This window comes from Calypte anna, chromosome 3, assembly GCF_003957555.1.
Source record: "Calypte anna isolate BGI_N300 chromosome 3, bCalAnn1_v1.p, whole genome shotgun sequence".
Taxonomy (NCBI): Eukaryota; Metazoa; Chordata; class Aves; order Apodiformes; family Trochilidae; genus Calypte; species Calypte anna.
The window spans coordinates 3,836,917-3,852,910 of NC_044246.1; the positions used below are offsets into that span (position 1 = coordinate 3,836,917).

At 44.3% G+C, this 15,994-nt stretch overlaps 1 protein-coding gene across 1 annotated transcript in view; it reads left to right on the top strand.

Annotated features, from left to right (window-relative positions):
* The window catches only part of PGBD5 (piggyBac transposable element derived 5), a 67,198-nt gene extending 52,106 nt beyond the window's left edge, over positions 1-15,092 (top strand). Inside the window, exons 4-7 of the mRNA XM_030448443.1 lie at positions 2,452-2,632; positions 7,688-7,885; positions 12,394-12,499; positions 13,918-15,092. Coding sequence (XP_030304303.1) covers positions 2,452-2,632; positions 7,688-7,885; positions 12,394-12,499; positions 13,918-14,113 — 681 coding nt within the window. The 3' untranslated portion in view covers positions 14,114-15,092. The remainder of the gene's footprint in view (positions 1-2,451; positions 2,633-7,687; positions 7,886-12,393; positions 12,500-13,917) is intronic.
* The last annotated feature ends 902 nt before the right edge of the window (positions 15,093-15,994 follow it).

The window sequence follows — 15,994 nt, forward strand, 5'->3', positions numbered from 1 at the left end:
ACAAATTTGACAGCTTCAAAAGTGAGTGGAGCTTTATTGGGGAGTCTGGAAATGTTCCTGCCTTTGTCCTCATCTGGACACTGGTTTCTATCAACAAAAAAGGGATATTTTTGTGGGGGTATTTTGGAGAAAAGAAGGATAAAATATGTATATATAAGACTTCCTTTTAATATGTGCCTTATTCCTTTCTGAAATTAGTGTCCACTTGTCCCAGCACCAACTTTTTTTAGCACGTCACTTACTTCAAAATACAAATTATGTCTCATATTTGAGATTCCATATATAACATATTCCTCTGGGGGTCTGTTCCATGGTGCCTGAATTGCTAGGGAATATCACATGAGTAAATCTAGAATACCTGTGCTGGGAGAAACACCATCTAAACACAGGGAGAAGCTGTTTACTTGAAATTATTTCCCATCTAAGATCACTGACATCTAAATTACTGAGAGCACGGCTGCAATCATGCACACATTGGAGATGTCAGAGCCTTGTAGTGATTTTTGCTTTATAGAATCCTAGAATCCTAGAACTGGCTGGGTTGGAAGGGACCTCAGAGATCAAGTCCAACCCTTGATCCACTCCCGCTGCAGTTCCCAGCCCATGGCACTCAGTGCCACATCCAGGCTCTTTGGAAAGATCTCCAGACACGGAGAATCCACTACTTCCCTGGGCAGCCCATTCCAATGCCTGATCACCCTCTCCAGAAAGAAATTCTTTCTCATCTCCAACCTAAACCTCCCCTGGCACAACTTGAGACCTTTTGTGCCCTCTTGTCTTGCTGAGAGTTGCCTGGGAAAAGAGCCCAACCCCCCCCTGGCTCCAAACTCCTTTCAGGGAGTTGGAGAGAGTGATGAGGTCTCCCCTGAGCCTCCTCTTCTCCAGCCTCAACACCCCCAGCTCCCTCAGCCCTTCCTCACAGCACTTGTGCTGGATCCCTTCACAGCCTCCTTGCTCTTCTCTGGACCTGCTCCAGCACCTCAATCTCCTTCCTGAACTTCCTGAGGGGCCCAGAACTGGACACAGGACTCAAGCTGTGGCCTCCCCAGAGCTGAGCACAGGGGCAGAATCCCTTCCCTGGACCTGCTGGCCATGCTGTTCCTGAGCCAGCCCAGGATGCCATTGGCCTTCTTGGCCACCTGGGCACACTGCTGGCTCATGGTCACCTTCCTGTCACTCCAGACTCCCAGGTCCCTCTCTGTCTGGCTGCTCTCCAACCACTGTGTCCCCAGCCTGTAGCACTGCATGGGATGGCTGCAAGGGGGGACAATGCTGCATGGGCTGGGTGGTTGAGATCTTAAGCAAGTTTAACAAAAGCTCATGGTGGATCCATGGCTCCAACAAACAAGGCAAAATTCCTCTCCCTGCCCTTAGAAACTGAGCAAGTTTCAGCTTTTTTTTTGATGGGTAGGATTTTCCAGAATTCCTAAAAGAAAGGAGTATTTCAGAGCCAAAGTGATGAAAGCAAACATAAGCAAATTTTTCAGAAAATGTGCATTTTTATGTGTTTTTTACATTTTTCAAGTTCCGTGGTGTTATAGTGCAGTTTGAGTGACTGAACACAGAGTCTGCTCCTTCTTTTTTCTCTTGCCAGCAGGTTCTCTCTACCAGCTTTTAGAAGAAGATGAAGATCAGATGCTTATTTCCTTTTAATAGGTGTTCAACTTCAGTGAAAGTTCTGCTTGTACAGCACTACCAGTGAAAGAAAATCAAAAGCTTGTGTACAAAGGAGGGTTCCCTTCTTTCCATTGCCATGCAGAGGACTTTTTTTTAGAGGGGTCACTTCTAGGAATGAAGGAGCAGCTTTCCTTCAGTACATTTCCCTATTAGCAGCAGCATTTTGCAGGGTGCTGGTCCAGTCCTGGTCCAGTCTGTTTTGGTGGGTTCTCTCCAAGTGAAAGGATCTAAAAATTAGCACTGTGTCTGGGAGAGTTGGATGAGGATGTTCTGGCTGGTTGGGTGTATGTTTGACTCTTCTCATTTCTAATGGTTGCTGCCAACAAAAAGAAATCTGAACGTTTCAGCAGTGAAGCTCATGGTCCATTTCCTTCTGGTCATTTTGTAGGGACCTTTTTTTTTTTTTGCTCTCCTTTTGCTGGCAGCATTGAAGCTCCTGCAGATCCAGTCCCACACCTAATCCCAGTTAGGAGTTGAAGCTTTTCCTGTTAAGCAGCCTTCAAACTGCCCAACAAGAACCTCAGGGAGTCCTTAGGCAGAGGCAAAGGATGCTGGCTTGATTAGTGGGTTTGCCAGCTAACCTAAGCTGGTTTTAAAGCAACAGCCCTTTGATAGGATCTTTGTTTAGATATTACCAGTTTGTATAAGGTATCTGCTGCCTGGATTCTCAGCTTGTCCCCATTTGAGCTGAGCAGGTATGTTGGTAATTGCATTTGTTGTTCCCTCTGGATTCCTTATAACTATCTGGCTTTTCTTCCCATTTCTTTTTTTAAGATTTATGTCCATCTCAGAGAAGGGAGTGGTGCTGATGGGCTGGATGCTCTGAAGAACAAACCACAGCTCCATAGTATGGTGGCCAAAAACCTTTGTCAGAATGCCTCTGGGAAGAACTACATCATCTTCACTGGCCCAAGCATTACCAGCCTGAACCTCTTTGAAGAGTTTGAGAAGCAAGGTGGGTATCAGGTGGCTCACTGGGTTTGATTGGTGACAGACTTAGGGACCCTTCTGTCACCAAGTTAAAAAGCTCCCAATGGGTTTAATTGGGATTTCCAGTTCCTGCTTAAGCTGATCAGCTCCAGGAAAAGATCTCCTTCATGAAAAGGTCCCATGCAGAGGACTTTCCAAGTCACTCTTTAAATAATCCTCCTTCAGTCTTCTCAAAGTTCAAAATGAAGATGTAAAAAAAAAAAATAATTAATGAGGGTATTTAAAGCCCTTGCTTTTGTTCTTTGCCTTAGAACTGTGAGATCTAATTTCTTCTATGGCCTGGGGGACTTTTCAAGGGATTTCCTAGCTGCCTGTGATTTTTCTGTTCCCCCTGTAAAGGACTAAAAGATGGGATGAATCCTTAAAGGTGTGCCTTAGAACTCCTTGCTGGTTTAAAACCTTTTAAAGATGTGGCTTCTCTAGATGACATTTTGCCCCACCACAGAACCCTTAGCATGGTTCCCCTTTTTGCTGGTGTAAACCTGCCCTGGGAAGACATTCCTTAGTTCTGAAAGCAAAATAACACCCACATCAGCACAGCAGGACATCCATGGATGTGTGGCTTTCCCAGCAAGTTTCCTGCTAGTGCTGAGAGCAATCCCAGGTCATTTCTCTGTCAAATGTCCCCTCCCCTTGGGTATGGGAAAGCCCCATGCAGAGATGCTGAGGAATTGAGACTCCCCTTGAGTTGCAGTCACTTTTAAGTCATGCTGGTGTAACTCTTGGCTCGTTGCTCAGCCTCCCAGAGTTGCTGTGATGCTTCCAAGGGACCCTTCAGAGCAGTCAGAGGGAAAGCTCCCATTGTGCATCCCATGGGAAGAGGCTCCAGGGCTGTTTCCCCCTTCAACACACTGCTGACTAATATTAGAGTTTTGCTCCTGATGTGTTTTCCACTGCAGAAAATTAAACCCACCCAGGGCATTAATTTAATGAAGTGCAGCCCAAAGCTAGGGGGAGAGCTGGGAATTGAGGCAATATCTTGATTTTCATTTAAAATGAGAAGGCCAGCAAGCTATAGCAGGGCTGTTGCTGAGGCGTTGAGACTTCCCAGGCTCTGAGAGCTCCTATATTATTTTAGGGAAGCTGAAAGCTCCCAGAGTCCCATGGAATAACATCATATTCTCAGAAAAGCAGCTATGGTTCCCCAAATGCTCCATGCAGCCAAATGGAAAAGAATTGAAGTATATTTATAGCATGCTGGGAGTATTTTTCCTCTGAGCAGAGACTGTTCTTTACTAAAATGCCTCTTTTCACAGCTGGGTAAGAGCATTACATTTTTAAAACTACCAAAGCAATGATGCAAAGTGTGTGTTGAAAAAATGTAGAGGGTAAGCAATATAATCCTTACACCTGAGATATGTCAGCCTTAAATGTAAAGACTGACAGGCAAAACTTTGGCTGCTGAGTCACAGCCTTTCTGCTCAGCTGGGGGAGGATAAAGGCAACAGGGCATGACCTATTCCATCCCCCTGGTGAAAAAAAGTCATGACTACTAAAGCAGCTCAGTGTTTATTACTTACAGATAATTTAAAGCATTTACTGGAGTGAATTATTCATGGGCTTTAGCCTGAGCAGACAGTTGAAATCAACAGTTTCTAGTGGGGTGAAAATTTGGTCTTTCTAAGAGGTCTGGATCTCTAACAGGTCTGGCTTAACATCTGTCTTTTGAACAGATGTAATTCTGATTAACTCTCTGATCAAATATGCTAATGCTATACTGAGGTTTCAGCTTGGTTCATTACTTGTTGTATCTCTTCTTGAGGCTTCTAATGGTATTTGACAGCTGCTGCCAAAATTCCATTTCTGTACTGGTACAGGCTGTCACCTTCCTAGGGTTAAAATTATGGGGTGGGCAGGGGGTGAATAGGAAATTTATTTGCTTTGCAGAGTTAGCATGGCTTTGTAAAGAGGATGATGGGGAGAATGGGAATGTTTCTGTTTAATAAGGACATGGGAATGCCTGTGTTTGCCATGGGGCCAGCTGAGAGGTTTGGTAGGGGGATGCTGAATGGGAAGAACTCTGAGAAACTTGCAGAGGTGAGATCCTAGAGATGACAAAGAGTGAGGAAGTCAGGAAGAGCCCTGAAGAGATGGTATTGACTGACATTACTGCTAAGACGTATTGCCAGCACCTGCTGGGATCCAACTCATTGGGAGTGCATCTGAGGAGAAGGAGGATTCAGCAGAGAAAACTCTCCTAATCCATCACACAGTCATCCTCAGCAATGCTTTTGTGATATTTGGCCAGCTCAGTCTGAACAGGGCCCCAGAATGACCAAAATGTGTCTCAAAAGCCTGCAGAAGAGCCTCTATACTGAGGTGAGTTCAAGACCCATTCTTGATCTGATGAATTTACTTTGCTCGTTCAAGAAAAATTTACTTTCTGGGCTAGAGCAGGGTCAGTGGTAGAATGACCCCATTGAGAACTGAAAACAAACATTGGTATTGGTCCTAAATGCTTTATGCTAATTTGTTGGGGTTTTTTTCTGTAACTATCAGGGGGAGATTTAAATAAGCTAATGCTTAGGAGCTGTAAACTTTTGGGGACTCTAGACTGGTGTTTAAAGGGACTAAAGGAAATTCTGGAAAATCTAGAAAGAGGCACCTACCAAAAATGTAGGATTTCCTCTCAACAATCTTGATGAAAAGGACCTGGAGGATTTTGGAGCCAGGGATTTGAAGACCAGTCAGCAGTGTGACTTGGCAGCAAAAGATGGGCAGCCCTGTTCTGGGGTGTGTTAAGAGGAATCTACCCTGTAAATCAAGGATGGTGATGATTGTCTTTTATTTAGAACATTTTTGGACAACTGTGAACAGGAAAGACATTGATAAACTGGCCTCAGTTCAGCAGATGGCCCCCAGCCTGCTCAGGGGCTGGACCACATGCTCTGCTTTTCGTTATCCAGTTTTCACACCTGCAAAATTCAGCATGATAAAAAAAAATTTGCTCAAGCAGAGCTGAGAGTTGAGCTTTAAACCACCACAAACCTCAGAGTGGTTGGAGAGCAGCCAGGCAGAAAGGGACCTGGGAGTCTGGATTGACAGGAAGGTGACCATGAGCCAGCAGTGTGCCCAGGTGGCCAAGAAGGCCAATGGCATCCTGGGCTGGCTCAGGAAGAGCGTGGCCAGCAGGTCCAGGGAAGGGATTCTGCCCCTGTGCTCAGCTCTGGGGAGGCCACAGCTTGAGTCCTGTGTCCAGTTCTGGGCCCCTCAGCTCAGGAAGGATATCGAGGTCCTGGAGCAGGTCCAAAGGAGGCAACCAGGCTGGTGAAGGGATCGAGCACAGATCCTATGAGGAGAGGCTGAGGGAGCTGGGGGTGTTGAGGCTGGAGAAGAGGAGACTCAGGGGAGACCTCATCACTCTCTACAACTCCTGAAAGGAGGTTGGAGCCAGGGGGGGGTTGGGCTCTTTTCCCAGGCAACTCTCAGCAAGACAAGAGGGCACAAAAGGTCTCAAGTTGTGCCAGGGGAGGTTTAGGTTGGAGATATTAGAAAGAATTTCTTTCTGGAGAGGGTGATCAGGCATTGGAATGGGCTGCCCAGGGAAGTAGTGGATTCTCCGTGTCTGGAGATATTTCAGAAGAGCCTGGATGTGGCACTGAGTGCCATGGGCTGGGAACTGCAGCGGGAGTGGATCAAGGGTTGTAGCTGATGATCCCAGAGGTCCCTTCCAACCCAGAGGATTCTATGATTCTAAAGATGTTCACAGGTGTCACCTGCTTCCATGCCCATTTTTTTGGTATCCAGTCAGTGGGTTAATACAAAACCAAGGGAGACTGAAGAAATTTCCACCCAAGATTTCCTTAAGTTCAATTAATTTGACCAAGTGGATCTCTTCTCCCAGACTAACAGAAGCAAGCAGTTATTATTTCACAACTCAATGACAAATCCAAGCATTGCCATTATTAATGTTTCCAAATCTTCTTTGGACCTGGTTGGCTGCACTGAGACCTGTTTTGTGGTGGTAAATTTTATTCATTGCCTTTTTCACCTACAAAAAGGCCATAAAGCTGTGAGCAGCAGAATATCTCCTGTTGAGCTTCTGATGTCCATGCAGGACAAGATCAGTGCTCACTCATTTAGAATCATAGAATCATAGAATTGGCTGGGTTGGAACGGACCTCAGAGATCATCAAGTCCAACCCTTGAACCACCGTTGCGGTTGCTAGACCATGGCACTGAGTGCCACATCCAGGCTCTTTTGAAATATCTCCTGGGACGGAGAATCCACTACTTCCCTGGGCAGCCCAGGGCACTGTTTGATTTATCTCCTTTCTCTAAGATCTGTTTTCACTGAAGTTACATTTTCATTTTCTCCATCCTTCTGGCACATTTTGGGTTTTTATACCAACCAGTGGTTTCAGTGGTTCTTAGTTGCCTAAACACCATTTCTTTAACAAACCAGATGGGGCAGTGAGCTGAAAATCAAGAGGTGGTCAGCACAGTGAAGCAGTGGGTTAAACCAGAATTTTTCAGCTATGTATATAGATTGTGATTGAAAGCATCATGGGAGTCATGTAGGAGAATTTATTTCAGTCAACATGTAAGATGCTCCAGTTTTCTCTATCTTCCTACTCCCTCCACAATTTATTTTCTTAGTTAAGCATCACAGACTTTCTTGGATCATACATTCTGAGTTGTTCCATAATGCACATCACTGCTGGGGTTTGGTTTGGGTGTTTTTTAAGTCAGATTTTATTCATGTTGTAAGGACTATGAAACAGATTATAGATGTTATTGTTGGGAAGATGCCCTGAATTCTTCCATTCATTGTCAGCATTTCACCATGACTGGGCAGGAGGTGTCAATAAATGCCATCAAGAAATCAGACTTTTTGCACTTGGGTTGCTTTCCAAAGCCATTCCTGTAGAACACAAATCTGTAATATTACAGGAGAAGACCAGTTTTGGCTAACTGGGACTAAAAATTTGTAGGACAAGCTCTTCCTCTGGTCTGGCCATTCAGATTTGCTCCATGTCCATGCCATGCTGATAGGGAATGGTTTTCTGTTCCCATGCAGGGATTTACTGCTGTGGGTTGCTGAGTGCCAGGAAGAGTGACTGCACAGGTCTACCTCCATCCATGCTCAACAACCCTGAAACTCCCCAGTCCAGAGGACAGTACAGGATAAGAATGAAGGGAAACATGTCCTTGATCTGCTGGTACAATAAAGGACATTTTCGTTTTCTGACCAATGCCTATTCACCAGTTCAACAAGGTAAGAAATATCCCTACTGCTGGGAAGTCCCCAAGCTTTCTGTGACAAAATTGAATCACTGGATTTGATTTATTTTGGTTGTAACAAACAAACAAAAAAAAAAGCTTCCCCTTTTTCTTCCTGCAGCTCTTCTTTTTTCCTATACAAAGGTTAAAATGCAGCCTCCTTTTCCTGAGCTGCTGGAGGCAGTGTCATTTTGGGGATGAAAATTTGCTTGTGGTCAGAGAAGAGAAGGTGTTTGTAGTATAACATTATATTAACCCCACTGCAAGGCATCCCTCAGGGTTGCTTTTATGAATAAATTCATAAATATTGTGATGCACATAGAACTCTGAGCAGATCCTAAAGTTAATTTATCTTAGCCAGTAAAAAACTTGGTCAGAAATATTTTAGTTTTTTTTCCAGAAGTAAATATGCTGAAGGCTTCCTGTTGTATGTTAAATTGATTTTAGCAGCTGATGAAAAGAAACCAAAGGAGATAACTTGGATAGTTCAAATAATTGCAAAGAGCTTCTTGGTACTGAAACCTTTTCCTTTTCAAAAGTATACCAATGGTTTTAAGAAGGCTTGAAAACTTCTGTAAGATGCAATATGATGAGCTAACTCTTTGAAATTTATCTTTCAGTGGAAGTCTTGTTTTAGCTTCCTTTCACTTTTAGGATAAAGATTTATGTATAATAAGAATAACCTAAAGCTTTAAATGCAAAGCCACCAATTCAAAGGCGTCTTGGGGACTCGTGTTGTGAGCCCTGAGTGACTCTCAGATGTGTGTACAGGCTACAGAAAGTTAAAATCTTGAATTACTGTACAGGGAGCTGGGAAATGTGTTGTTCAGTTCTTTGCCAGAAGGCTCCTTACTTTAGCAAGGCATGGCTGATCCCAAGGAATTCTGCCAGGCACCCCCAGAACCTGGGGACTGGGATGGACTGGTGTCTGAGGACAAATGCTGAAAATAGTGACATGAAGGAAACAGGACACTTTGGGGACCCTGCTGAAGCCAGGCAGTGTTGCTCCCTCTGGGATGTGTTCATCCCATGTGGATTTGTGCTGTCTCCCTTGTGCACTTTGCTGGATTGGGATTGTTCAGCCACACTGACTGGTCAAGAGTTATCACCAAATGTCACCTGGTTTTTTTATAACCTAGCACAGAGCCTTCACTTATAATTCATAAACATTACTAGAAAAAAGACCCTGTTTGTAGATGTCAATGTTATTTGCCCTATTATAAGAGGGAGCAGCAGCAGACTCTGCCCTAGCAGCATCCTTCAGAGGCAGCACACAGAGGTTTGAGCTGATGTTCCTGTGCCTTGGCTCTGTTTGGCCAGAGGTGGAAAATTCAGGGTTTTTTGTGAGGCAGCTGCACACCCCCTGATCAGGACCTTTGTGATGGGCAAAACCTGCCCAAGACATTGCTCACCCACTGCTGGCTGGAGAAGACGTAGTGAATCAGAGCAGAAAACAGGGACTGGCTTTTTAAGGAATGGTGCTGGGGGGAAGAGAGGCTCTAGAGGAGAGCTGGGAACAGATGGAGACTCAATGGGAAGGCAGGAGACCAGATTGCCAGGCTCTGATTTGGCAGGGTAGCAAAGCTGGTTGAGACCAACTTGAAGCTGGACCACCAAAGTCTCCTCTGAAGGCATGGAAAAAAAAAAAGGGGGACAGAGGAGGAATCAGTGCTCCTTGGGGAAAAGCTGCACAGCACTCCTGAGCATGGGTCTTACAGGAGGTTGGGGCAAAAAGGAATTAAACCCACAGAGGGTGGGCAGGGACTGGTGCCAGGGGGCTCACCTGGCATTTCATGGTCCTTGTTTGCACTTGGTTGGGTGTAAATCTTGATGTGGATGGAGGAGGCTGAGAAGAGAGAGCCTTAAAAACAGGAGGCAAGAGGTGGTTAGAATAAAACTTAGGATGAGAAAAGAGGTGGATAGAGATAATGAGCTATTCATGGCAGTTTAAAAGAAGGTTGAGAAGGTGAATCTTGTCTGTACTCAGGAGTGCAAATCCCACCCAAGCCAGAGGCACCAGGAGGGCAGTGCACTTGTCAGAACTGATCTATGAATACTATTCTTAGATGCAGCAGGTTATTTATTATGGATGTTTTCAGCTGACATGTCATAATACATCATCTCAGATGCTCAAAGATGTCTTAGTCCTTTAGTCTTGCAAAAATGTCCTGCTAACTCTCCTATCAAGTAGGTAGTTTCTTCATAGATCAAAATTTGACCCATTTTGAAATCTCTCAATCTTTAACTTGGGTTTAGTTTTTTCCTTCTACCTGTATTACAGAAGTACTGAGAATCCCAATGAGATTGGACCCCCAAGAATAAAAAGTTACCCTTGTTCTAAACAGGTAATTCCAATGCTGTCCCACACCTCCCCAGCTGTGGGATGTGGCTGCATTTTTGCTTTTCCACTCTGGGTCTGGTACCACCTTTCCCAGCATCTCCATTACTACCTTCCAAACATAACTACAACCTAAACATAACTACAGCCTAAACATAACTACAGCCTAAACATAACCACAATCTAAATATAACTACAATCTTGGTTTTGCTTTTCATAAAGGTCAGGATGGAGAAGGCAGCATCCTCTCTTTGTTCCACTACAGGATGAGCAGCAAGCAAAAGAATTGTTGAACCCAAGATCTTTTGAAGTAGTAGCTGCTGTTCTTCACCAACCACCTCTATTTAAAAGCCAAACCAACAAAACTAAGGACAGAAAACCAAACTTGGCCCAGAGACACAAGGACTGAAGAGCTGCAGGGGTGGCACTTGTGAAGAGGGGAGATGTGGTCCAGTCCTCACCATTTTATGAAGCTGTTGTCCAAGCCCCAGGGTGGTTCTTAGCTCAGGAGAGGCTGGAATGAGGAGTATCTGCTGGAAATCTCATTTTCTGAAAAAAAATCAGCTTGTGGGATTGGCCCTGAATGAGTCTGGGGAATGTTAGAAAGTGGGTTTCAAGATAAGGAAGCAATGTGTTTTTTTTAAGGATTGGGATACAAAGTAAATTGCAAAGGAAATAGAAATCTTCCAGAGGAGGAGAGGAGGAAGAGAGAAAAGAGAGGAGAGCAAGAGGAGGAATAAGGGGTTTTTTTGCTAAATCACTGGCATCAGGAACATAATTACCCTTTCCTGACCTGCCAGGGGGGGGCTGGAAAGTGATTTTGCAGCACTGAAGGAGCAGGCTAGTGGTATATCAATCTCTTTTACCTCAATTTTTGTTGAACTCATGAAAAATTTTATAAAATCACTTTAATAAGCATATAAATTTAAAGAATTTATTTATATGGTTGAGGTTTTTTCCCCTCTCCCCTGGGGCTGCATTTGTACCCAGCTTGGGGAGGTGAAAGGGGAGCATATTGACCAATTCACAGGTGATTAAACTTTGGATTCTTGAAAAATCAGACTTTGAAGACCCCAAATAACTTGCTGTGTGGCTCAGCTGTAAGCTGACATTTAGTGTGTGCCAGAAGTCCTGCTTCAAATTACAGCTTTCCAGCTAGGAGAGCACAGGGGGCTTGACAGAGATGATGGATGGGATGAGACTTCCAGCTGAAGGAATGAAATGGTGAAGTCTGTAATCACAACGTGAGGAGCATTTTAGGAATGACTGTAAGGGAGTTGGCAAGGTGGGAAATAGACAAGAGGAGCCCAGGATTGTGCCTGTATTGATGCAATGCTGAGGAAAGGTGGAGCCAAGCCTGGGCTCCTCTAGAGCTGGAGAAAAACAGTGTTGTGCCTGGGGGAGAGCAGGGATCCTCCCTGGACACAGTCCTGGAGACATGGAGCAGGAGGCAGTCCATACCCTGGAGAGCTGAGCATCATGATGGGGACATGAAGGCAAAAGTTAGGGAGCTGACTCCTTAGTAAAGTTCTATGAGTTTTATTTATCCTTCCCTCCTACAAGCAGCTTCTCCATGGAGAAAACACAGGAGGATTAAGTCAGGGAAGAACCAGGGGAGTTTATTGGGAGGGCATTGGATTTATGAACACTGCTGTGATGTTCTTTGTAGTCTTTGCTGATGAGCACTTAGCAGAGTGGAGGTACTGGAGGTACTGGTGCTTTTGGCCCCCATGAGTGGAGATTAAAAAAAAGGATTTAATTTCAAAGAACTCATTTGCAACCTTCAAAGTTCTAAGCATAAAATATCAGGTCATGGCTCTAGATGTGACCACAACTCACTGTGAACCAAGAGAGGGACTGGCTGTAGGGGACTGCCACAGGACTATAGCAAAGTGGGGGTTTTTTTCCTGGACATATGGTAAAAGTGTTTGTGTTTGACACCTTTTCATTTCCAACTGAAAAATGATCCCTCCTCTTCCCCTTCTACTCACTCAGTGTGCAACCAATGAAAAAAAAAATCAAATTAAGATCTCTGTTACAGGTAACATTCTGCTTTTAGGGCAGAAACTCTTAATAAGGTTTATTCTATAAGTCCCTGTATAGAAATTGTATCTTTCAATTGCTAGAGCTATGATTTCAAACTGCTCTGTTTCTAATTGATACAGGAGTTATAATTAAGAGGAAAAGTGGAGAAATTCCATGCCCCTTGGCAGTTGAAGCCTTTGCTGCTCACCTCAGCTATATCTGCAAATATGATGATAAATACAGCAAGTAAGTAAGAGTCTGTCTGTCTGTTTGTAGCTGTGTCTGGGTTTCTTCCACTCCTCTATTGATGCAACATTTGAATTCTTCATGTTGAGCTGGAGCTGAGGGCCAAATCTTGCTTTCCTAGGATTAATCTCTGATAAATCTCCTGTTCCAGTCCAGCTTCAGGAGCTGGCACTGCAGGGTGCATTCCTGGTGTAGTTGGGGCTGTATCAGTCAAAAAATGTTGAGTCTGAGGTTCTCAGCATCCTTTCAATGACTTCTAAGAAGAGCTGGGAAGATGAGCCCACAGGCTGATGTTCCCACATCAAACTGAAGGATAAATAGAGAATTCAACAAGGGGCTGCCAGCCCTACAAGTCTCTCAGCTCTCAGAAGATGGTGTTTAGGTGGAAAAGGCCATTCAGTTGCAGATATAAAGTTGATCTAGATGATCTGGGAGAGTAGAATGTAGATATTTTGGCTCCTGAATTTCAACTGGGGTCTTACTGTAGCAGGGAGAAACAGAAATGAGTAAGAGTAGCAGTGGTGAAGCTTGGCTCTGGGAATAGCACTGAGATACAGAAGCTTTCAAGAACCAAAAGTTGAAGAGAGGGAAAAAGCAGCAGGGATTTTCCAAGCCAGTTCTGGGCAAGGAAGCAAGAATTCAGTAGAAGAGATGAAAGAGGAAGAGGTGGTTGCTGGAGACCAACGTTGGGATCTGATCTGAGGAAATGGGTAGAAAAAGAGGTGAGGGAGTGGATCTAAATGGTTACTTGAAAAATGACAGTAGAAAAGTAGGAAATCTTCTGCCTGAGGAGTGAATATTCTGGCAGCCCTAGAATTAGTCAGAACCTAAATTTAAGTATGTCAGTCCTCTCTAGTTCTGCCTCATGGAGAGGTTGCTCCACTTCCCAGCTCCGCACGCTCTGCCTCTGCCCCCACATCCTCCCACCCACTGTTGACAGCAGCAGAAATCATTCTTTGCTCACAATAGAGATAAACAAGAGGAAAAGCATCAGCAATCTTCCCTACACTGTTACATTATATGCCTGAGGCTTTTATTGTTTCAGTTACAAACTGAAGGGATTCAGACCCAGAGCTCCCATCACGGGGATGTTTGTCACGTGGAAGCTGGAGGAGTCTCTGTGAGTTCTTTTTCTTACATGGAGTGGTTCAGAGGTGTTGCTGAGGGCTTGTTTCTGAGAGCAAGGAAGTCTGTTCTTTTAGAAACTGCTAGAAATCTCCAAAATTATGCAACTCCCCTGTAAAAAACTGCTAAATACATTCCACCATGTTTCATAAAGTGATGCCTGCACCAGGTACTAAGCCCTGGACCTGCTTCTCCTGCAGGATGGCTGAATTTTTGTCCTTGTTTCTTGCATCCCAGCTGCAAGTTTTTTGGCTGAACACTGCTTTTTTTCCCCTCCCCTTCTCTCTTCCTAGGTATTTCATTTCCCACAAACCAAACAAGACCTGGCAACAAGTGTTCTGGTTTGCCATCAGCATCGCCATAAACAACGCCTACATCCTCTACAAAATGTCAGATGCCTACCATGTGACAAGGTATAGCCGTGCACAGTTTGGGGAAAGACTTGTAAAGGAGCTTCTGGGCTTGGAAGACACCTCACCCTCCCATTGATGCATTCTTCTTGGTGGCCTAAGCAGGGGATGGAGGGGGAGCAGAAGAAGAAGAAGAAGAAACCACACCTGGAATGGCAAAGCAAGGAACTTGTGACACCACCCGTGCTGTCCTTCCCCAGAAATGCCAAGTGATGCTACTAGAAAGGGGGGGAAACTTTGTTCCAATAGTAGCTGGATGTAAACTTCCCTCCAGAAAGTGCTACTGGAAAAGCTGACACACACAAAAAAATAATCATAGAATCCTAGAATGGTTTGGGTTGGAGGGGACCTTAAAGATCATCTCGTTCTGACCCCCCCTGCATGGGAATGCCCAGTGGGCACCTGTACACCAGAAACAGACTTCAATTATTCATCTCCCAATACTCTCTGTGGAACAAAACCACCCAAGGGTCATCTTGTAAAGTTCCCCTGGGGCTAAGGGCTTGTCAGAAGCTGGCATAGCTCAGCAGTCTTAGGTGGGCATTACAGAAAACTCTCTCCCTTCCTTGGAGTTGGTTTAATTCTGGCAATTCTGGGACAAGGAAGGTGAGTGTGCAGCATGGGCTGGGGATGCCACCTCTGCTCTCCTCCCAGTGTGCTGATGGAAGCTGGTTAGATCCACCACCACCACCACTGAAGCAAGTGTGTTGACAAAAAAAACCTTCACAGGCAAGCAGCCAGCAACTGAGGACCAGTTAAGACTTTTTCTTGCCATATTTTTCCCCCCTTCTTTGTTTTTATTGTCATGGAAGGCAGTTTGATCCCAGGTAGAATGCAGCAAAATTAGGAGAAACCAAATAATTCAGTGAATTTAAATTGGGAACACATGGGATGGATTTTTTTTTTTCTTTTTTAACCAGGATGAAACATTTTATACACAAATAAACAGTGAGTAATACTGTAAGAATTAATTAGCAGTGAGTAAACCAGTCAGTGATACTGCCTCACATCTTTACTGCCATGCTCAGTGTACAGGTGAAAAATCAGAGCATAACAATCATATTTTTTCTTGAGTTCACCTGTACCTTAAACTTTGCTTCAAAACCTGCTGTAACAGACTGTTAAGTTTCTAGGAGCACCAATTTCTTTTCCTTTTGCAAATGTTGAGACTTTCTTGGTCCTTTTCAGAACTTTATTTGGCACACATTTAGCAGGAGACAGTGATTTACTTCTAGCAGTGTGTTTCCCATTATACCTGCAGGGAATCCTATTGGAATTTTTCTTCTTAGAATTCAGGGTGTGTCAGAGCAGTTGTAATTAAGCAGATGACATCTTTAGCAAATAGCCTTGTCTCTTAAAAAAAAAAAAAAAAAAAAAAAAAAAAAGAAGTCCAGTTGCAACCAGACCTTAAACCTTACCCAAAGAGAATGAGCCCAAAGAGTTCTGTTCTGAGTGATGCTGTGCAGGACAAGCATTGCCAGCAGTGGGTGAAATGCTGTGGTTTGGTGCTGGTGGAATCCAGAGGCTGCTGAAACTTTTTTGCTGAAAAAAAATAAGAATTCTGAGAGAAAGCAATACTGGAAACAGGGGAGAATTGATGCTGAGGTAAAGACTGCTCTGCCCTCTACACATTACTGATTTCAGTCCACAAAACTGTGGATTTCAGTCCAAAAAACTTTTTAATCTAAAGGTTAGCAGGGGTGGACACCAACAGAATGGCATTAACTTACAGGGCAGAAGAGATGCTGCCCAGATACTGCCCAGAGACCCGGCTGGTTTTAGGTCCCCAAGCCTGAAAAGTTCTACCAAAGACTGACTTGGGTTGACTCAAGAGGAATGGGGTGAGAAAGTGAGGTCTTTACCAGTGTAAACCTCACCTGATGCTGTGTATCTCTCTTGGAAGAGAGAGTAGAGGGTAACCAAGGTGAACTGGAGAGCTCCCCAGGTACCATCAGTCTGG